This window comes from Thalassophryne amazonica, chromosome 3 (assembly GCF_902500255.1).
Source record: "Thalassophryne amazonica chromosome 3, fThaAma1.1, whole genome shotgun sequence".
NCBI classification, from domain to species: domain Eukaryota; kingdom Metazoa; phylum Chordata; class Actinopteri; order Batrachoidiformes; family Batrachoididae; genus Thalassophryne; species Thalassophryne amazonica.
In genome coordinates this window covers 75,787,976-75,811,802 of record NC_047105.1, presented here as the reverse complement: position 1 = coordinate 75,811,802, position 23,827 = coordinate 75,787,976, and the positions used below count along the sequence as shown (strand labels likewise).

Below are 23,827 nucleotides of genomic sequence, written 5' to 3'. Positions count from 1 at the left end.
TCAACATCAAGCTCTGAATGTGGATGCTGCAGCCAAATGTTGCATCAGTCCCAGTTTCTTCAACTACATCCACAGAAGCCTGTAATTCTTTCAGAGCTGTCATGGGTGTCTTCCTTCACTAGTGTTCATCCAGCATGGTCAATCAGTATCTGAGAACTGCCTAGCTGACAGGTTTTCCACATAGCACCGTTTCATTTGTATTAATGATTTATGCCAATGATGTCAAAAATATTCAGTGACTTTGAAATGTTCATGCATTCATCCCGACTTGCCACAAGTGGCTGTGAAAGTGATTTAATCTTTATATTTCAAATAAATTGCACACATCCCAGCTTTTTTAAAATATGTTCCAGGTCTTCAATGCAGGAATGGATGTAATAAATGAAGTTGACCAAACAAAGCATGGAATATCAAATTCATATGGTCTGAGATGAAAGAGTTCAAGCTGAGGACCCTGCATTTTTGTTGTCGTTTGCACATTTTAAATATTATCCCAACTTTTTCTGATTTGGGGTTATAAAGACTCCCATTACCTTTTCTCTTATGACATCTTGTCAAAGTGTCAAGTAACACATATAATTAATTCAACTGTTGAAACCAAGTTCAACATATTTATGATTCTGAATTGCAATTTTTAACTGATCAAAAGTTAAAAAAAAGTCTGAATCATGCCTATTGTATATTGCGAGTGTTTGCTATCTTGTCATATGTCATAACGTTAAAATACACATTTCTGTTCCACCACCTATTCTTATTTCTACTTGAATTTGTTTATAAAAAATAAATGAAAAACTACACCTGCACTCTTTTTCTTTTTCCTATTTAAAAGCTGTAAATGTCACCATGTATGACTGACATCTTAAAGTAACATGAACTAGTAAAATACACCTCATTTAACTGATGAAATATTTATTATACTTTAAAATTACTCTGATAATTGTAACTTCTGGTATTCTGGCAAGAATAATAATACATTTTTAGTAAGTTCACTAATGTATTTGTCAATTTTCAATACGCATTATTGGATCAGTACCAGACGGTCATGTGTAGTAGACATGTACAACAGACACTTATTAAGACAAGTTTATTCTCGCAAACTATATAAACAATATTTATGAAATCAAATAATTAAATTTAGGTATAAAATTTAGGGTAAGAAAGTTGCAACAAAATAAATCCAAGTAAAATCAACATAACAATTTAAAAAAGTCAACTATTTGTACAAAATTGAATTATACAAATTGGTTTTTGTGAGTGAATCTACAAAATAACCTCAACAATGCCAACAACATTTCCTTCAAAACTGAATGTTTCTACAAAATAATTAAGATGAACGAACAACAGTGTAATTTTAACTCTTTTAGCAGCAGCTATAAAGAACTGTCATTCCAGCTTTCATTTAGCTGCTGCAGTTTTACAGTGTCAAAAGTGCAATGGCTGAAATCAATATCTATGATATTATCTATCCAATCACAACATCCTAAAACCAACATGCATGCCATTTCATCTGGAAAATTTAATGAAAAATAACTACCATTTAAGTGTCCATCTGACCTTTGTCCACACCAGTCAAAAAAAAAAAAAAAAAAAAAAAAAAAAAAAAACCCAAACAAAAACATCAACATCAAGAGGACACTTGTACATAAATATATAAAATAATGGCAAAACTATTTTAAAAGTAAGCAGACAAACAATAACACTGGGCACGGAAAAGGGGAGGGGGGGAACCCAGCACAGATGAGGTACATCATCCGGAGAGCTATATGATCAACTATCCCCTAAATGATGGTCATAATGTCGCCTTTTTTCTGCCCATCCCATCAACGACCTGTAGTGGGGCTGCATATTGTTCAGACACTGTCAACATGAAAGTGGCCTGAAGATTTGTTGACTCACAGTCGCAGATGAGGAACTGGCATGGTGACATCACGGAAGAATCGATGTGTCAGGGCATTTTTGGCAGATAATCTTTTGTTTGGATCATAATTCAGCATGTCCTGCAAGGTGTGGAACAAAGCCCAGCAAAGTCAAAACTGCAAACAGTGCATCCATTGCTTCTGCATAGACTGAAATACGCCAGTGGAAAAACTCACATGCACTCATCAGCATTTGCCTTTTATGAAGTTTATTTATTTGACTGTTGCATGCAACAGATGAATGCTGAGGTCTTTTTTTTTTTTTCCAGATTTATCGTTTAATCTCATGTGCTTTATAAAAGTTGTATTTTTCATTAGCTAATGGTCCTTTGGTAGTGAAATGTCTCTTACCCCAAGTAGCTCTCGTCCATCCTCATCAAGAGGAGGCACCACTTTGGCTAAGTCCTGACGGGCCCACTTGGGAAAGGAAGGCTTGTAGTCTGGCATGGATGTGACTCCAGGCCAGACATTCTCATCAGGTGTGCCCAACGTGCGAAAGATCCGGAACAGTTGATCTATCTCTGAGTCACCGGGGAACAAGGCCCTCCTGGTCAGCTAGAAACAATAACCAGACCGTTAGCGAGGACTCAACCAACCTGGAGTGTGAACTGGCCACCGTAGTTTCGTTTGAGGGCGAGCGTAGGGTTAAAATATGACGCAATAATTCTACATCCGGGGACGGCCCTCGTCTGTCCCCATCAGAAACACTGCAGCTTCTCTGAGTTTTTGGGCAAATTATACGGCAAACAAAGTGAAAATGCAAAGAAAAAGTGACAGTGTGGTGGAAAGTGGACATGTGTTGCAGTTTATTTATGACCCGGAGCTCAAACATGTCGAGCCGGTTGTGCAGGCGACAAAACACAGCTACTCTGTCAAGGTGTGTAGGCTGAAACTTACCAAAACAAACTCTCCCATTTGCCTTGTTTTCCCTTCTCCATTGGGAACCGAAAAAAATGCACTCTTCACGACTGCTTCAGTGATTGCAGCCAAAAACAAAACAGTACACCATTTATCCATGTGAAGCGATGCTGTGTGCAGGCATCATTTAATTACAGTAGAGCTTTTTAATTATACTCAAAAAAGAATGAATTTCTTACCATTTCTGCAAAGATGCACCCAAGACTCCAGATATCCACAGCTGTGGAGTAATATTTACAGCCCAAAAGAATTTCTGGTGCACGGTACCACAGCGTCACCACCTGAAAATATCACCACGGTTGTTGTCAATACGCATTAATGGATCAGTACCAGACTGTCACGTGTAGCCGACATGTACAACAGACGCTTATTAAGACAAGTTTATCTTCTCAAACTATATAAACAATATTTATAAAATCAATTAATTAAATTTAGGTATAAAACTTAGGGTTGAGTGATATGACCCAAAATTATCACATTATTTTTCACTTTTTGGATGGTGACAGGATTATATCATCATACTCTGGCTGCAGAATTTAAAGAAAAAGTGATATTGCGATTATTGCTATTCTGATTTAAATTATTTTCATTTATAAAGCGCCAAATCACAACAAAGTTGCCTCAAGGTGCTTCACACAAGTAAGGTCTAACCTTACCAACCAATATGATAAATATGTGGTCTCGTAATGCCGCAGTTAGGTCCATAAATAGTGACAGAATATTTGTAAAGTTGCCTCTGCGTAAAATACATGCTTGTCTTGTTGACATTTAGCTTTAATTCAAGAGATTTAAGAAAAATATAGTAGCCATTTAGGCATTACAATCAGTTTTATACACAGCCCCACAATTTTCAGAGTCCATAAATAATTGGACATATTGTCAGTACTGCTAATACAAATCACTTTTACAGCTAGTTTCCTTTAGACAAGTCAGGGATGGATGTATGAACATTTCCAAGTCAGTTAATGTGTCTTGAACAAGCACCTTGGGGTGACTTATGTTGTGATTTGGCCGCATATAAATAAACTGAATTGAATTCACTTGCCCCTGTCATTAATACACATAGGGTACTGTTTAGTAAATCTGTCTGGATTAGGCAGTTATCAAAAACAGAGACCATATGACTAGTGAGGGAAGCCACCAAGACAGCCATGACAACTCAAATGGAGTTATAGGTTTCTATGGCTGTGAATGGAGAAAGTGAACACAGAGCTGTAAATGAATGAAATTTGGAAATAACTATTGTGCTATATTTATAATCACTCCACACATAAGCAGATGCTGATTGTTTCATTTCAAATCTATTGTGGACCACCACAATAAAGTAAGTCATTATAGTTCCTGAGGATTTAGTTTCAGGTTGTGATGTTGAAAGGTGGCAAAGTTACAAAGATGGTAGCACTGTCCAAATACTAGTATTTCTACAATTACCAAAGCTTAATGTGCAAAACCATTGCAAACTGTTCCATTTACCATATTTTTAGCAACTCTGTTCATTCATTCATTTTCTGTACCAATTCCAGTTAAGGAAAAGGCACATCAAACCCACATCAGCCACCAAGAGGAAAGTGTTCAAAAGAATCACATGACTCCCATTAACCTTTGCTGAAACCTGGACCTGATCATCTTACATGCTCTTCACTGGTTAAAGTTTGGGGACACCTGGTTTGGTATGATCAGACTGACGAGTGTCAAACACTCTGATCTGATTAAGTCAAACTTTGCTCCAACACACATTCACTCAACCAACATATCCTGAATAAAAGGATTATGACCATCACATTTTTAATTCTATAATGGTTCTTGCACTGAATGCGTAATTTTCGCGGCACCAATCTTTGTTTGAATTTGTCTATTCTTACTACACTGCATGTCAGTGAAGTGACTACAGCAGGATATTGTTTTCACTGGCATGCGTGTGTGTCTGTGGACAAGATAACACAAAAACAGACTGACGGATTTCCTTTAATCTTGGTGGGATTATTACTTGGATAAATATTTAGAGGTGATTAGATTTTGGAGGAATTTGGTAAAAGGTTAAGGAAAACATGGTGCAAAAAATACCTTTTTGTGTATCTCAACAACAAAGAAGCCTAGATGGGTGATTAAAAAGCACATAATGATCAGCAAATTATTTGAGACTTATTGGTATGAATGAGCTCATAATGGGGCAGCACAGTGACTTAGCGGTTAGCACTGTTGCCTCACAGAGAGAAGGTCTCAGGTTCACTTCTGACCTGGTCCTTCGTGTGTGGAGTGTGGCTGGTCATTCCATGTTTGCGTGGGTTGCAACCAAAGTTTGGTGAACTGGAAACATTAATGCCTGGTTCACAGGGCAGGATTTTAAAATTATCCGTAGGTTTCCAAAACCTGAGAGACCACACACATGGAGATAAAAAAATTATAGATCTAACAGATTTGGTCATACAGTGTGTGGTGTTCAGCCACACGGTGAAGTCAACACACCACACACGAACAGATTACACACATGAACATTCCCATGTCAGACAGGAAATCTCGCAAAATCTCTTGAGATTAAACGTGACTTCAGAGTAAACAGATGGTGATCGTTTGTGGACTATTTAAAACAGAGGGAAAAGAGATACAAAAAGAAAAGGCGTTCTTTAAAGGGTGGAGACAGCGCGACCACCGGACTTTCTGGTAAGTCAGAACAGCTGTTTTGATTTTATTTTCCGCTCCGTACGTCGTCACCTCGCTTTCTGATTGGCTGCACGTCACATTCAGCAGGCTGCATGCTCATTTGTGGTCAGAGGACAACACACACTGCGATATCGGGCCAAGACAATCCAACATGTTGAATATCCCCAATTTGCAATCAGAGCGCTCCTGACATCCTTCTGAGCAGATCAGAGTGCTCTTAACACACCAAACACGGCAGGAATATCTGATAAGATTATCTTTAGCGTCATCACGATTGTCGGGGCTTCCTTCAGATTGTCGGAAGGGGAAGATCAGGTCCGATATCGGCCTAATTATCCTGCCGTGTGAACCCGGCTTAAACTGACAGTAGGTGTGAAGGTGTTTGTCTGTCCACAGTGTATCCCACCTCGCGCCCAATGACCACTGGGAAAGGCTTCTGCACAGAGTAGCTGGTGTATTACCTCATGCGTGTAAGTGCGAACGGGCACTCCAAAGGCTCTTGCCAGGCCAAAGTCAGCCAATTTGATCTCCCCCTGAGCATTGATGAGCAGATTCTGGGGCTTCAGGTCTCGGTGGAGAACCCTGTGTGAATGGCAGAAGGCCAAACCTTGCAGCAGCTGAAAAAGGTAACTCTGCAGAGAGGAAACACAAACCCAGACCAGTACACTTGTCAATATACAGTCTATTTTTTTTACCTAATCCTAAAATATATTGTTTATGAAATAAAGTATTATTAATGTAAGTCCTGATCACCTTAACAAGGGGCAGCGGGATACCCGTGACTGTGGATGAGTCCATGAACTTCTTTAAATCTTGATGTAGGAACTCAAACACTAGATAGAGCTTATTCTCAGTGTGGATGACATCCCGCAATCTGAAACACGTTAAAAGGCAGACTTGATTAAAAACCTGAAAAATGACAAAAACAGGATTAAGTCATTAGGCACTTACTTGACGATATTCGGATGAGAAAGCTCTTTCAGAAGAGAAATCTCTCGAATGGCGGTGCTCGGTACACCTTCCGTTTCCCTGAATAAAACACAGAGTGACGGGAATGATGAAGAATTTAATTCACCAACATCCAGACCACAAAAACACTGAAATTACAACAATCTTAATATTGATTTAAGAATACAACAAATCCTCTGGAATCTGCTGACCTTTGGACTGGTGATGAGTAGGGATGGGCCACATTGTATCTTTATATAGATATAACGATATATAAAAAAAAATGTGGGCTCCAGGCTGTTCACAAACAAACGGGGCAAAAACATAACCTGCGCTCAACTTCACTGACTGAGATAACAAACCAAATCCAACAGTAGGAACAGATATGTTATGCACACACAAAGCATGTCAAGCCCTACATTTTTGTTTTGTTTTTTGCTTGGATATTGTCATTATGGTTTCAAAAACAGTTTTTCATTCAGTGATTTCATTGACCACAATGGTGCATTTTGACAATTGGAGACTTGCAGCAACGTGTGCACCCAGGTAACGTGGGAAGGAAATTACTTGAATTCCACTGTGAGCTCTGACCATAACTGAATAAACATCTGCAACCCCACATCAGCCAAATTCTTGTGGCATCAAAGAAATGTCGCAAAACACTGGATAAGGTGAGGCACTGACGCCACCTGCTGAACTCGTACAGGTGGAGCCTTCCCCCTTAACTCCACAGTCCATTGAAAGTCAGTTTATTCATGCTTAGTTACATCTACAATAATTATTATTACATTGTAATAGTGTATCAAAGTTCAACTAAGTCTATCATCATTATTACACTGTATGTGTCTTCATGTTTAATTAGGGCAACTACAGTTATAGCATCATAACTATGGGTTTTGTGATGTGTGACACCCCTAAAAGTTATTACTGTATCGTACACTTCTTCATGTTTAGCTAAGGCTACTGCAGTTATTACTGTATCGTACGCTTCTTCATGTTTAGCTAAGGCTACTGCAGTTATTACTGTATCCTACGCTTCTTCATGTTTAGCTACGGCTACTGCAGTTATTACTGTATCCTACGCTTCTTCGTGTTTAGCTACGGCTACTGCAGTTATTACTGTACTGTACGCTTCTTCGTGTTTAGCTACGGCTACTGCAGTTATTACTGTACTGTACGCTTCTTCGTGTTTAGCTACGGCTACTGCAGTTATTACTGTACTGTACATTTCTTCATGTTTAGCTACGGCTACTGTAGTTATTACTGTATTGTACATTTCTTCATGTTTAGCTAAGGCTACTGTAGTTATTACTGTATTGTACATTTCTTCATGTTTAGCTAAGGCTACTGTAGTTATTACTGTATCGTACATTTCCTCATGTTTAGCTAAGGCTACTGTAGTTATTACTGTATCGTACATTTCTTCATGTTTAGCTAAGGCTACTGTAGTTATCACTGTATTGTACGCTTCTTCATGTTTTGCTAAGGCTACTGTAGTTATCACTGTATTGTACGCTTCTTCATGTTTCGCTAAGGCTACTGTAGTTATTACTGTATTGTACATTTCTTCATGTTTAGCTAAGGCTACTGTAGTTATTACTGTATTGTACATTTCTTCATGTTTAGCTAAGACTGACAGTTATTACTGTGTGCAACTTCATGTTTAGCAAAAGCTGCAATTAGTTATTATTGTACTGAATTGCAAATGAGTTATTTTTCACTTGGGGGCCACCACAGCGAGCCGATATGGATCAGCACGTTGACTTGGCATAAGTTGTATGTCAGATGGCCTTCGTGGAGTAACATCACATTACATGGAGAATAGGCAGGAGCGGTCTTGAACCGGAAACAAGTGCACTGACAGTTAGTCCACCACCCGGTGTTCTACATGAGTTTAACTGACAAATTATTTTACCTACAATGCAAACACCACTACAGCAAACAGAAGCTAACCAGATAATTAATGATATTGGACGACGTAATAACAAGTCAGAGTAAACTGTTTCTTGTCACCATTGAACAAGCAAAAATATCAACAGAAATGTCCCGTTGTATGGCCCTTTTCCATGAGGATCTAAACATAGGCACGCTTACTTAACTAAACAGAAATAGATTTTTTAAAATGATCGATTATACAATTAATTGCTTACATCTTAGTCTAGACCTCCATCCTATACTGTGACTGTCCACTGAGGCATTACAAGTCAACTGCCAAGAAGGGAGTGTTCTATAAAGCCCAGAATCATTTCTCATAATATAAAAATTTCCAACGTAGTGCTTTAGCAAAGCTTTCCATCTCCCCCATCTGCCTTTAATGTGAAAGATCACAGCTCTTTTTTTGAAAGCACCTGGTACAAAAAGTAGGTAGACTCTTGAGTAGAGACCATCTGATGTAAAAGCACCATGTTACAGTTCATTTGACAAAAGGTCATTCTAGTAGCACCAAATGATCTCAGTCAGAGCCCCAGTACCAAAGACATCTAGTTGTCACCTCAGGCTACTGTTTAGTGCCCAAGTCTTACAATGATTACAGCAAAACAGGAAGCACCGGGACCTTTGCTCATGTGCAACAGTATCAACATCACCAAAAACCTCTGTCCAGTGACCTTGTGACTCCACAAACTCTTCCCAAGTCTCTCTTGATCTGAAAGGTTGAGGACCTAGAGGCATGAATGTCACTGCTGAGATAAGTGAGTCTCCAAAAGCTCGACACTTTCACTGCATTCAGCATTCTGATGGCCAAGTGTGCTTCATGAGGTGGAGAACACATTTGGAATAGCCTCAAAAGTAATGATTTATAATAATATTGTAATGGCGTGGTAAAATAGTCACATGGTCATTCCTTCTTATGAGTTTGATAATGTATCTGTAAAACGATGTTTATTGTGGATGTAACATCTCGTCATAATCGTTCAGATGTGCTGTGCCGCGACAGTGAGATGCACTCGCAGTGACACACAGTGTTTGTGAATAGACTGCGCAATGTTCATGTTTAGTTAGCAAAATTAATGCATGCCAGAGATTTTGAACATTTCAAAATTTTCTTTGTGCACTGGTACGCAACCATGCGCGGTTTCACACCGGCGTGAAGTTAGACAGTAGTTCATTATTCAGACAGTAATTCGTGATGAAGCAGTTCTGGTTGTATTATGGGCAAAAAATGTTTTTAAAACGGAAATAAACATGCCCTGTTGAATTCTACCTTTAAAAAAATCCAAAATAAAACAATGATATGGTTTTGATGCTTAAACCAAAAATACAATGACAGAATATGGAAAGAGTAAACAGACATATACTCATTTATTAGGCTTGTGCTTTGAATTAAATCTGTGAATTCCTTTCACCTCACTCTAATCACAACTTTAGTTAAAAAAGTGCTGCAAAAACAATTATGAAAAGAACCGACAGTTACACATCAAAAAACGACAAAAACAATTTAAAAATTAAAAAAATACTCAAGATGACAAGTGACTACTGTACAAATAATATTTCGCCACAGGTTGATGGGCATGGGGCAAGGGCACTCGACATATCTGGGCAGGTGGCACCAAAGTTCACTTGCCCATGTAAAAGCTATTACTGCTTAAGTGTGGACAGTTATTCAGCGCAGAAAATCAAAATTTTCGAAATATTATTTGTACAGTAGTCACTTGTCATCTTGACTATTTTTTTAATTTTTAAATTGTTTTTGTCATTCTTTTATTTCTAGTTGTGTTTTTTTTTATGTGTAACTGTCAGTTCTTTTCATAATTGTTTTTGCAGCACTTTTTTAACTAAAGTTGTGACTAGAGTGAGGTGAAAGGAGTTGACAGATATAATTCAAAGCACAAGCCTAATAAATGAGTATATGTCTGTTTACTCTTTCCATATTCTGTCCTTGTATTTTTGATTTAAGCATCAAAACCAAATCATTGTTTCATTTTGGATTTTTTAAAGGTACACTCAACAAAAATATTGCACAGGTGTGCCTTAGACTGTCCACAATAAAAGGCCACTCTGAAAGGCGCAGTTTTGTTTTATTGGGGGGGATACCAGTCAGTATCTGCTGTGACCACCATTTGCCTCATGCAGTGCAACACATCTCCTTCGCATAGAGTTGATCGGGTTGTCAATTGTGGCCTGTGGAATGTTGGTCCACTCCTCTTCAATGGCTGTGCGAAGTTGCTGGATATTGGCAGGAACTGGTACACGCTGTCGTATACGCCGGTCCAGAGCATCCCAAACATGCTCAATGGGTGACATGTCCGGTGAGTATGCCGGCCATGCAAGAACTGGAACATTTTCAGCTTCCAAGAATTGTGTACAGATCGTTGCAACATGGGGCCGTGCATTATCCTGCTGCAACATGAGGTGATGTTCTTGGAGGTATGGCAAAACAATGGGCCTCAGGATCTCGTCACGGTATCTCTGTGCATTCAAAATGCCATCAATAAAATGCACCTGTGTTCTTCGTCCATAACAGACACCTGCCCATACCATAACCCCACCGCCACCATGGGCCACTCGATCCACAACACTGACATCAGAAAACCGCTCACCCACACGACGCCACACAAGCTGTCTGCCATCTGCCCTGGACAGTGTGAACCGGGATTCATCCGTGAAGAGAACACCTCTCCAACATGCCAAACACCAGCGAATGTGAGCATTTGCCCACTCAAGTCGGTTACGACGAACTGGAGTCAGGTCGAGACCCCGATGAGGATGACGAGCATGCAGATGAGCTTCCCTGAGACGGTTTCTGACAGTTTGTGCAGAAATTCTTTGATTATGCAAACCGATTGTTTCAGCAGCTATCCGAGTGGCTGGTCTCAGACGATCTTGGAGGTGAACATGCTGGATGTGGAGGTCCTGGGCTGGTGTGGTTACACATGGTCTGCGGTTGTGAGGCTGGTTGGATGTACTGCCAAATTCTCTGAAATGCCTTTGGAGACGGCTTATGGTAGAGAAATGAACATTCAATACACGAGCAACAGCTCTGGTTGACATTCCTGCTGACAGCATGCCAATTGCACGCTCCCTCAAAACTTGCAACATCTGTGGCATTGTGCTGTGTGATAAAACTGCACCTTTCAGAGTGGCCTTTTATTGTGGACAGTCTAAGGCACACCTGTGCACTAATCATGGTGTCTAATCAGCATCTTGATATGGCACACCTGTGAGGTGGGATGGATTATCTCAGCAAAGGAGAAGTGCTCACTATCACAGATTTAGACTGGTTTGTGAACAATATTTGAGGGAAATGGTGATATTGTGTATGTGGAAAAAGTTTTAGATATTTGAGTTAATCTCATACAAAATGGGAGCAAAACCAAAAGTGTGTTTATATTTTTGTTGAGTGTAGAATTCAACAGGCCACGTTTATTTCCATTTTAAAAACATTTTTTGCCCATAATACAACCAGAACTGCTTCACCGTGAATTACTGTCTGAATAATGAACTACTGTCTAGCTTCACGCCAGTACAGTTCACACACAGTTTACAGTCAGTTTACTCTCTGGCACACCAGATTGCGTGCCAGTGCAGGAATTAAATTTGTGCAAGTGGCAAGGTACTTTATCCGTGATCACCTACAATTGCAAATCCAGACTGAAATTCCTCACTCAGCTTCCCAAGTGCTGTAATTAGGATTCCGAAAAGACCACCACATCGTCACAGCTGAGGTCAGTAAATATTTCTTCGCCAACAAAGGCACCTAATCACCTGATTTCCACAAACCTACCAAACTCGCAGTCCTTGCAAGCATTGAACAGTGGAAGAGCCAGAACACATACCTGATAAATGCCAGTACTCACGCGGAAAAATCCAGATTTTGATTCTACCCCTGTGCTGTACACACAGTCAAAGGATTGGAATATTGGTTAGTGTAATTTTGAGGCCTGTTGCACCCTGCCATGGGTGCTCTTCTGAGTGATGTGACACATACACACAAAAAACACCGTAAAGGAAAACTGGTGTGAAATAATACTGGTGACTCGTCACTTACTCCTTTGTTTTGACAATGTGGTAACCGTTAAACTCTTTTCATCAAAACGGATCAACTTACGTGTCCAATCTGATCTTTTTGAGAGCAACAGTTTCTCCTGTAATTTTGTTCCTGGCTTTGTACACCACTCCATAGGTCCCTTCGCCAATCTTCTCCACCTTCTGAAACGTATCCATGTGTTAGCTCGTTTCCTGTCTTCGTGCTGTCCTGCTGCTCACCAAGGACCAACTGAATTAACGGTCCTCTGCGCTGCTTCCACCCGCCTACAAACACCTCAGAGACGAGTCAGTTTTCGCCCACCGCCTTCGCTCGAAAAACTCAACAAATATCTAAAAACACTCAACGCGAGTCAGTAAAAACCGCACTATTTCCCGCGGCTCTCCTCAGGAAAAACACAACCCACCAGTATTTCCCGCGCTGCTTCGGAAGCGCTTGTTTTGTCCTTCAACACACACCGACTGCTGTGAGCGGGTGCTACATAAACGTTTTTACAATCGGCTCTCTCGCGTCTACCCTTTTGATAAAGAGAGAAAAAGAGAACTCTCTTTAAAATGCTGCCACAATCTTATAAATGTTAAATTTGCTTGAGATATTTAAGTGTAAATACGTTACGAAAGCTTTATCCCGTTGTCGCGGGATTCGAATTCAACGACTCTGTCTGGTCACGTGCACACTTGGTGATGACGTCAGACGCATTACGCAGGGGACGGAACTGTAAGCGTTTATATTTTGTTGAAATAAAGATTTTAAAACTGTAAGCGTTTATATTTTGTTGAAATAAAGATTTTAAAACTGTAAGCGTTTATGTTAATGAAAGTCCAGTGATTAAAAGTAGCTTATATTCAAGATGCAACTTTTTACTGGTACTGTACTTAAAAACAGTCGTTGAGGTACTTCTACTTGATTATTTATTTTATAATATGCTTTTACAAATCTGTTGAATCGCTGTTTTAAAATCATTTATTAATGTTTAGTACAAACAAAATTAGTAATAAGTACTACTTTTTGCTTGCCAGGTTGTGGAAAAATCCAGTTGTTTTGACGTGATATTTATTTATTTATTTATTCATTTATTTATTATTTAACTTTTGTGGCAGAAATAATTCCATACATTATGTAAAGAAACAATATAATCACAGCAATGTCATGTTCATGCATTTAATATGGCATCTACATGTATATAAAACCACTTCCAGTCAGGAGATGTAGTCAGTCAACATCAACACTTCATTTACTCTATTTTCACTCACTTGTTGCCAAGACCTTTTAGGATTGTCAAAACCCGATTAAATTTCTGGTTTTAAATAAGTGGGATAAAATAAATAAATAAATAAATGAAAACAAAATGCATAAAAAATGTTATTTCCATTCATGGTTGCAAAAGTGCTCTATCTAGTGGCAATAAGATGAAACTGCAGTCATGAAACAAGCCAGGAGTTCAGCAGTAAAAATAGAAAATTATTAACAGGTCAGTAAACTGGCCTGGTGGTGGTGGGGGGTGATGGTCTAGTGATTGGGCGTTGGGCTTGACACCAGAGAATCCTCGGTTCAAATCCCAGCCTGACTGGAAAATCACTAAGGACCCTTGGGCAAGGTCCTTAATCTTCTCGTTGCTCCCAGTGTGTAGTGAGCGCCTTGTATGGCAGCACCCTCACATCAGGGTGAATGTGAGGCATAATTGTAAAGCGCTTTGAGTTTCTGGTGCAGATGGAAAAGTGCTATATAAAAGCAGTCCATTTGCCTGTGTAAATGACTCTAAATTCTTTTCATGAGTGATGTGGATCACTATCCATTTGATACATCATCATTAAGTTGAATAAGATCAATATGACATTTAATTTATTTTTTGATTCATTGTCTGCCTGGGTTGCCATGGATGCACATTTTCCCTGACCTGATCTGACCTTTGATTCAGTTAAACAAGTTAAACAAGCACAATGTCAGAGTACACACTGAAGGGAGGCCGCATGACAAAAGTGTCCATGTAGAAACAAGCAGATGCTAAGGGTCACAGTAAATACCAGGAAACAGTGTCCACCTATGGAATGCTAAACTCAGGAAATACGAGGAGATTAATATGAGGAGATTACAAGGGTCACAACAGAAAGTCAAATAAGATACAAAACCACAAGACGACTGGAGTGAAGGTACATGATCTGGCCCTGGAGTGAGGGGCTGTGGACGATTAAATAGTAGATAACTCAATGAATGAGAGAAACGAGCATGCATGTGAAGGAGAAGTACAAGTGCCTGTGAATAGGAGGTAAAGTCACAGAAATGCACAATGAACATGAGTGTCAAAATAAAATAATTAAACAAAAAAAAACCCAGTAAGATATATATATGTGCTTGCTGTGTGTAGACATTTTATACACCACAAAGACAAGATATTTAATGTTCAAACTGATAAACTTTATTGTTTTTGTACAAATATTTGCTCATTTTGAAATGGATGCCTACAACATGTTTCAAAAAAGCTGGGACAGTGGTATGTTTACCACTGTGTTACATCAGCTTTCCTTCCAACAACACTCAATAAGCGTTTGGGAACTGAGGACACTAATTGTTGAAGCTTTGTAGGTGGAATTCTTTCCCATTCTTGCTTGATGTACAACTTCAGTTGTTCAACAGAACGGGATCTCCGTTGTTGTATTTTGCGCTTCATAATGCGCCACCATTTTCAATGGGCGACAGATCTGGACTGCAGGCAGGCCAGTCTAGTACCCGCACTCTTTTACTATGAAGCCACCCTGTTGTAACAAGTGCAGAATGTGGCTTGGCATTGTCTTGCTGAAATAAACAGGGACGCCCCTGAAGAAGATGTTGCTTGGATCGCAGCATGTGTTGCTCCAAAACCTGGATGTGCCTTTCAGCACTGATGGTGCCATCACAGATGTGTAAGTTGCCCACGACATGGGCACTAACACACCCCCATACCATCACAGATGCTGGCTTTTGAACTTTGCGCTGGTAACAATCTGGATGGTCTTTTCCTCTTTTGTCCAGAGGACACGACATCCATGATTTCCAAAAACAATTTGAAATGTGGACTCATCAGACCACAGCACACTTTTCCACTTTGCGTCTGTCCATTTCAAATGAGCTCGAGCCCAGAGAAGGCGGCGGCATTACTGGATGTTGTTGATGTATGGCTTTAGCTTTGCATGGTAGAGTTTTAACTTGCACTTGTAGTGATGAACTGTGTTAACTGACAATGGTTTTCTGAAGTGTTCCTGAGCCCACGCAGTAAGATCCTTTATACAACAATGTCGTTTTTTATTGCAGTGCCACCTGAGGGATTGAAGGTCATGTGCATTCAATGTTGGTTTTCGGCCTTGCCGCTTACATGTAGAATTCTCTGAATTTTCTGATTATATTATGGACTGTAGATGATGGAATTCCTAAATTCCTTGCAATTGAATGTTGAGAAATATTGATCTTAAACTGTTGGACTATTTTTTCATGCAGTTGTTCATAAAGTGGTTATCCTCGCCCCATCTTTGCTTGTGAATGGCTGAGACTTTTGGGGATGCTCCTTTTATATCCAATCATGAGTGTCCTCAGTTCCCAAACATATTTGTTCTTGTCAGAGCATATAGGTGAAACTGACACACTATGTGAAGGCACCAAGTGTCACCTTGAGGAAATGGAAGAGCAGGAGGTCAAGCCAGAGTAAATTTAGTAATTAGCCAAAGCTAAATAATAAAAGTTGACTGTTAGCTTAATGTTTTAGTAGTTTATCGGTTTATCGTGGTCACAGTTATGAATGAATGAATGAATGAATGGTTTATTTGGACCACAGAAAAAGTGAAGAAAAGGTAACATAATATGCACACAACTTAAAAATACAGTCTGCCATAAGCCTACAGCATTCAAACAATATACAGCTCAGTACTGTGACAATTTATATTTCTGGATTATACACCCAGTTTAATCTATTCTGAAAAGGAGTGGGGGGAGTAAAATTTATTTATTCCCACTCCCTTTTTCAACCACTTTAATCACTTCATATTAAAGGACACAATCCGAATGCTACAGAACAATTTACATTTATAATATAGCAACACATCAAGCACAAAACCCATCTTTCTTCATCAGCCACATATCTAGAGAAGATCATTTCTTTATATTACTATTTAAACTGATTCATATTTGGACACTGTTTGAGTTCCTCTGTCAGATTATTCCATATTTTTGGGCCACAAATGGAGACACAGAAACCTTTCCTGGTTGTCCGAGCGCCAGCAATTTTAATATGATACAAGCCCCTTAAATTATATTTTCCCTCTGTGTTCGTGAAAAATTCTTGAATTCTAATTCTTATTTTTAATTTTATACATTAATTGAACAGTCTTAAATGAAATCATATCATGGTGTTTTAATATTTTAGATTTAATGAACAATGGGTTGGTGTGGTCTCGATAACCTGCATTGTGCAAACAATGAACAATACAGAGTATGTAGTGCTCTGCAATCAAGAACATGCTTTGCCTTATTTAATACTGCAATACTTTTTGATACTTTCTTTGGAATTTGTTAAGTTTTGAGGTAGGGGATTAGCGGTTATCAAACTTTTTTTTTTACAGTCTGACCTTCCATCTGTGGAAGGTTTTGAAAGGGAGGTACAAGGTTTTATTCAGTGGTGCTCTGATAATTGTCATTGTCAGTGTAAAGAAAACTAAAGAGATGGTGATTGATTTCAGAAAGAAAGGTACAATAGTGTCCCAATCTAGGACCAATGATGAACTAGTAGAGCAAGTCCCATGGTATAAATATTTGGGTGTTGAAATTGACAATAAGCTGTCTTTCACAGAATGTGCTCTAAATAAATGCAGAGGATGTTTTTCCTTAGGAAAATGAGTCACTTTAGACTGGACAGCTGCATTTTACAAATGTTTTATAAAGCTCTTTTGCAGAGCGTTCTGTCTTTTGGTCTTATCTGTACTTTTGGTAATATGCATGTGAAGGATCATAAAAAACTGCAGCACATTATTAATGTAGCCAGTAAAATCATAGGTATCAACCAAGCATCTGTAGCTCAGTTGTACAATGAGCTCATCCTCAAGAAGACAGACCAGATTCTCAGTGAAGCAACACATCCTCTATTTCCAAAATTTGTGAGTAGCCACAAGTTAAGTGGCAGAATTCTGCAAAGATAGATTAGAACAGAGAGGTATAAGAAGTCCTTCGTGCCTACAGCAATCACATTATACAACAGTAGACTCAAAACTTCTGTGTTATCCTGACTTGATTTCAGGCCCATTTTCTAACTTGTTTACCTCAAATCATAGATCCTGGTTTTATTTATTTGCTTATTATTATATTTTTTAGGATATGTTAACATTTTATATTCATGATGTATGTTTTGTGTTTTTGTGGGTTTGTTATTTGTGGTATGTCCCAATCATTTTTTGTCTTTGGGTTATAACATATGTTGTAAGACAAGCAATGATGACCACATGAATTTCCCCTGGTGGGATAATAAAGTTTACCTTGAACCTTGAACCTAACTGTACTCACCATTGATTCAACACAATATATTCCTTTATTTTGTGCAATCATCCAGTACATATTCACTGATGTACAAAACTTTCTCCCTTCACATAGATCTTATTTGCTTTTTTACTCTTAAACTGCTGTAACACTGAAATTTATGCTATCTTATCTTATATTATCTTTACTTATTTAAATTAAAGTGCTTGTCTTATTGCAGAGTGATGACGTTTGTTGGAACCTGAAAATTAAATAATCAGCCAATAGAAGCAGTGAGGCTCAGTAGAGAGCGATGACAGAAGGCTATTTAAGGCCTAGTCTTGTCAGCTGTGAATGCACTGAATGACTGTAATGCTTTTTTATGAACAGATTTCCTGTCTGAATCTGATTTTGGTACTGAGAACTCATGAACCATATCTCCTTTTCAGATGGCTTTCAGTAACATGATGTTGATCTCCCCTTTTGTTCTTGCAAATCAGAAAACAATTGTGCAGGTTAATATAGTCTAACTGGACCGTTTTTCTGAGTAGTGTTTCGGAAAGCTAAAAGTATTGTAGGTGCGACACTGAATGGTTGTCATTTTTAGAACACCTTCTTATCAGGCGGTTATATATAAAGTCTGAACTTATATTCATAGTTTCTCTGGCTAAAAATGGGATTCCATTCTTGTAATGTGGAAATTTTTTCAATTCAGTCCTGCTTATTCTAATTAAGGGAAGCTGGAGCCTATCACAATGGACATCATGTGAAAGGCGGGGTACACGCTGGACAGATGCCAATCTACAAGCGTATTCATTCTCTCACTTAAGTAATCAGTTCACCAAACCTGTGTGTCTTTGAAGTGGGAGAAAGCCGGAGTACCTGAAGGGAATTAATGCAAACGTGGGGAGAACATGCAACTCCACACAGAAAGGACCAGGTGGGAAGCAAATCCAGGACCTTCTCACTGGTGAGGCAAACAGTGCTAACCACTAATCCACCATGCTGCTCTAAATTTCATATTTACCAGGTTTTTCTGTTTTTGATTACTTCACCTTTCTGAAATGCAACACTCTAAAATCCAGGTTGAGACCAGAAATTCCCAGATGTTAGTCAGATACTCGGGGGGGGGGGGGGGGGGGGGGGGGTGAATTATATAGCTAGCCCCAGAGGAGTCACATGCAACACAGCTTAACATTTTATAGAAGTTTGTGACACTCCACCTAAGCAGATTTGTTGCAGATTCTAATTTTTATTCAGATATCATTACTTGAGCTGCTCCTGTTAGCGGACGCCACAGCAGAGCAATCATTTCTATCTCACCCTGTCCTGTGCATCATCTTCTGTCACACCAACTACCTGCATGTCTCCCTCTTCTCCTCCTGCCTGGTGGCTCCATCCTCAGCATCCTTCTCCCTATATGGGTCTGTTAGAAAAGTATCCGACCTTTTATTTTTGCAAAAATCTGATGGATTTGATCACGTGTGCTTGCATGAGGCAACCTTGACCTTCGTGCGCATGTGTGAATTTTTTCCACGCCTGTCGATTGTATCATTTGCTGGCAAGCAGCCTTTGTGTGAGGACGGGTGTAGTGCTCTCGTGGATTTTCTTTGCAAGGAAAATGACGGAACCACTGGAGCAGCGCTACTGCTGTCAAATTTTGCCAGAACTGGGCGACAGCCAGGTGGAATCCATATCGGAAGATTCAGATGGCTTTCGGTGACGATCCTATGGGCATCACACAATTATGGAGCGGTACAACCGGTCCTCACACTCATACAGTTTAAAGTAATTCATAGAGTCTCTTTTCAAAAGTTAAGACAGGTTGAAATCAACTCGGAGGTAGAGGATAAATGTGATAGATGTTTGAACCCACGTTGCCATTTGAAACACGTTTTTCCTCTGCCACTGGTTACAAAAGTTTTTGGTCATTTAGCATTCTTTCTATATACTGGGAATTGACTTGCAGCCTTGTCCATTAATGGACATTTTTGGGGTCCCCAGATCAGTTCACTTCTTTAACTTCGTTACAAAAAGAAATTATTAGTCTTTCATGGCCACATGACATATTCTGCTGTGGAAGTCCCCCAACCCTCCCTCTGTTTCACAGTGGCTCCATGATATTGTTTTTTCCTCACTCATCTTCAACCACTTAGTCCAATTAGGGCCACGGGGGGCTGGATCCTATCCCAGCAGTCATAGAGCAATGGGGCAGGGCACACCCCACACAGGACGCCAGTCTGTCGCATGGCCACATACAGACAACAAACACATTCACATTCACAGGACATTTAAAGTTTCCAATCCACCTAACCTGCATGTTTTGGATGTGAGAGGAAGCTGGAGCACCAGAGAGAACCCATGGCAAACACGGGGAGAACATGGCAAACGCCACAGAGAAAGGCCACATGTGGTAATGAAACTCATGACCTTCCTGTTGTGAGGCAATAGTGCTAACCACTAAGCCATCATGCTGCAAAATCATATTACTATAGTACAGAATAAATACACATTTAATGCTGACAAATTACACTATATTTGTTGTCTTTCTGATGCTTGACTCTGCTTTTCTCTCTCTCTCTCTCTCTCTCTCTCTCTCTCTGTGTGTGTTTGAGGTGCGGCTCCATCCAGAGATGGGTGTGGTGTCTGTTCCAGAAACCATCCTGTGCACCGGCACCATTTCCTGTATGTTTGTTTTGTGAATTGTTTTGTAATTTGTGTCTGTAGCATGGCCCAAGCAGAGGGTCACCCCTTTGAGTCTGGTCTGCTTGAGGTTTCTTCTTCACAGGGAGTTTTTCCTTACCACTGTTTGCTCTGGGGTTGGTAAGGTTAGACCTTACTTGTGTGACACGCCTTGAGGCAACCTTGTTGTGATTTGGCGCTATATAAATGAAAATAAATTGAAATTCAAATTAATGAAATTTTGCATTTTAAAATTCCATAATTTTTTCATTATTTTAATTAATACCAGTGATTATAGCCAGTGTATCACAATTACAAATAACTGTCACTCATCATTTTGGCATTTGATAGCATTTGCTTTGTGTAGTTGTCAGGTTTCCTGTAGCTTCACTGGAAGGGTTTCAAAAATAAATACCATACCTTTATCAATTACTTAAAAATGATACAATGTGTTTATATGCAATGATTTTTTTTAATTTACTTTGACTTCAATTTATCAGTTTTAAAAGCACAATGAACAGTTCATACTCATTCATAAACTAAGCACGAGTGTAGCTCACTTCTTCTGTTGCTCCAAGCGCATTTTCTTGTAGAGGAACAGCTAAGAAAGAAAAAGATGTTCTTTATCTTCCATCCTCGCATTCGTCTTGTGATGCCCATGCACACATAGCTGTAAGGTCATACGTCAGATCAGCCATTTGCTCGCATTTCTCACATGTCTGATTCCTGGAACAGGAACCGTTGATTATTTTTAATGCACTTAGAAATATTATCTTGCTTGATGGATATCTCATATTTTGTATTTATTTGAATTGTTTGCTTGCCCTTTGGCAAGTTCAGTTCAAGTTAATGAGCTAACAGCTAGTAAAGGAGGTGAACTTTTTTTAAGCACATCAGCTTTTTCAGCTAACTCTAACCTTTAGGTCTCCACTAATTTAGTTCCACCAACTTTGTCAGTTAACATTCATTCATTTTCTATAGCCACTTACTCCATTTAAGGTTCACGGGCTACAGCCTATCTCAGCAGTCTGACTTTGGGCAAGAGCATAGCACCAGAGGCGGGGTACACCCTGGACTGGATGCAAGTCCATTGCAGGGCCACATACAGACAAACACATTCACAGTCAGTTTAAAGTTTCCACTTCACCTAACCTGCACCGTTTTTGAAAGTGGGAGGAAACCGGAGAACCCAGAACCCACGTGAACACGGGGAGAACATACAAACTCCACACAGAAAGTACCAGATGGAAACCATCCTATGACCTTCTTGGCCATCTGCCCTTTTCAGGTTTCAAATCCTGCAAAAACTTCGAAGAGGTCGCTGGGCTGCAAGATCTCAGTAACACTGAGAACTGCATTGAGACGCTCTGATCGTACTGCACTTTAGCTGCTGCACACAGACAACAGGAATAACATCGCAACATAAAACTATTTTTATATTGTGCCTAAAACTCTCATGAATATATTCTCTGGGCTTATAGATGTTGTTATTGCATCTGTTTTATGTAAACATGGGAGAATCACAGGCTGTCTGTCCATTATTTTCAATGGGAGCTGCTGTGAGCTACGCTCGCTTCCTGATCATGTCGTTCTGGGGGGAAAGTGAAGTTTGTTCTTTAACGTCTTGATTATTGTCCTCTACAACACTGTTTGTCCTCTTTGTTCCAGACTAATATATATAATATGTCTGAAATTCAGTTTGCGTTTATTAAATTCCACGCAGATTAAATGTAGCAGACACAGACTATTCGTTATAATTGTTTTAGCAAGTTTTCAGGGTACCATACATGCAGTCGCTTATTAACGTGATGAAAAGCATAAAAAAATACATTTTTGTAGTATAATATTCATTTACAATTGTCATCATGTGGATTCTCTATGTTGTTTTGACTGCAGCAACTCTCTGGCATGCAAGGGATTATGGGATACATGAAAACCCTGTATGGCAACAAGCATCACCTTATTAAAGATGGAGGAGCAGAAGATCAAGCCACAGTAAGATTATGTTATAAAACTATTTTCATTGCATTTTTATTTATTAATATTTCTTATTCATTTAATACTTTCTGTACTGTGAATAAACTATATGTTGAATGTAAAGTGCTATGTATGTTCATTTGTTCAATTAATTATTAGTTATATCTTGATCAATGTTTGATCCTGTCATGCTAAACCTTTTTGTAAACCTCTGGTTTATACTACAATATATTAAAATTTCAGCTGTTTAGGTCTGTTTTTCAGGGGTTTAGAGCCAAAAAAAAAAAAAAAAAGCCAAAGGCAAATTCATTTCATAAAAGTTGTGAGTTAGTGATAGCTTCAGCTAATTGTTTTAACAGTTTATCTATTTAGAGTTATCACAGTTCACTTTTCAGTTAGTATTTATCAAAGCTAACCTTTACATTAGTTGTGCCCACCGCTGCCTATTTCCAACTTTTCAGCTGTTCTTTATTAAAGGGGGGGCATACACTGCTTTCTCTGGAAGCAGTGTATGTTCCCCCCCCCCCCCCCCCCCGCCAATTCACTCTCGAGCTTCCCTTGTCGTATCCAGCCTTCCCGTCCGTTATCCAGCGAGTCTGGGCACTGTGTCGGGCCACTATTTGTTTTTAAGGTAAGCACTGTTGCCGCTAGTGTGAGCTTGCCCAGTGGATATGGCGTGCAATAGCACAAAATGTATAGTACCAAAATTGTACGCTAAATAGCACCAAAACTGCATGGTAAATGGAACACAATGGCAAATGGTACAAATAATCCATGTCACATGACATACAAACCACCAATCAAATGACAAGGATCTATTTAGGTGTTATATAAACTGAAATATGAAGAGTTGTTATAGTCAGACTCCATAAAAATCTTTCGTACATTTGAACGTAATAAGAGGTGCTAAGTATGTGTTGATATAAACAGGTTCTGAAATAAAACATACTATGTCTTATTTATAAAAAGATATGCCAATAGTCATACAAATAAGAATTTGAAGAACTAATAAGATGTTATATAGTAAACAAAGAATACTCAAACACCAGGAGACTCTGGAGAGAGAGAGAGAGAGAGAGAGAGAGAGAGAGAGACTAATTATTAAAGTTCAAAAGACAGCAATTACATTTTATGACCACTTAAAAATAGTGACCCTAGTGTGCTCCTTAACAAAGCCTTGATCCACAGAGATTGTACAGAGATACCCTCTCAGCCAGCTGGTTCTGGGTCTCTCTACACAAAGGCAAGCAGAGCCACCAAACACAAA

The 23,827-nt window shown here is 39.2% G+C and overlaps 1 protein-coding gene across 1 annotated transcript; it reads right to left on the bottom strand.

The window, feature by feature from the left end:
- Positions 1 to 479: 479 nt before the first annotated feature.
- cdk2 (cyclin-dependent kinase 2) lies at positions 480 to 12,986 on the bottom strand. Its single transcript, XM_034166839.1, has 7 exons — positions 12,490 to 12,986; positions 6,447 to 6,524; positions 6,249 to 6,369; positions 5,957 to 6,127; positions 3,014 to 3,115; positions 2,268 to 2,471; positions 480 to 1,997 (listed from the first exon to the last, which is right to left on the bottom strand). Exons 1-7 carry the CDS (start codon positions 12,603 to 12,605, stop codon positions 1,893 to 1,895), a joined length of 897 nt encoding a protein of 298 aa, XP_034022730.1. The 5' UTR covers positions 12,606 to 12,986; the 3' UTR covers positions 480 to 1,892.
- Between the last annotated feature and the right edge of the window lie 10,841 nt (positions 12,987 to 23,827).

Coding starts and splice junctions, on each gene's coding strand:
- cdk2 (XM_034166839.1), bottom strand. CDS start 12,605: ATGGATACGTTTCAGAAGGTGGAGAAGATTGGCGAAGGGACCTATGGA. Junction 6,525..12,489: donor AAAAAGATCAGATTGGACAC/GTAAGTTGATCC, acceptor TGTTTTATTCAG/GGAAACGGAAGGTGTACCGA. Junction 3,116..5,956: donor TTCGCACTTACACGCATGAG/GTAATACACCAG, acceptor TGATATTTTCAG/GTGGTGACGCTGTGGTACCG.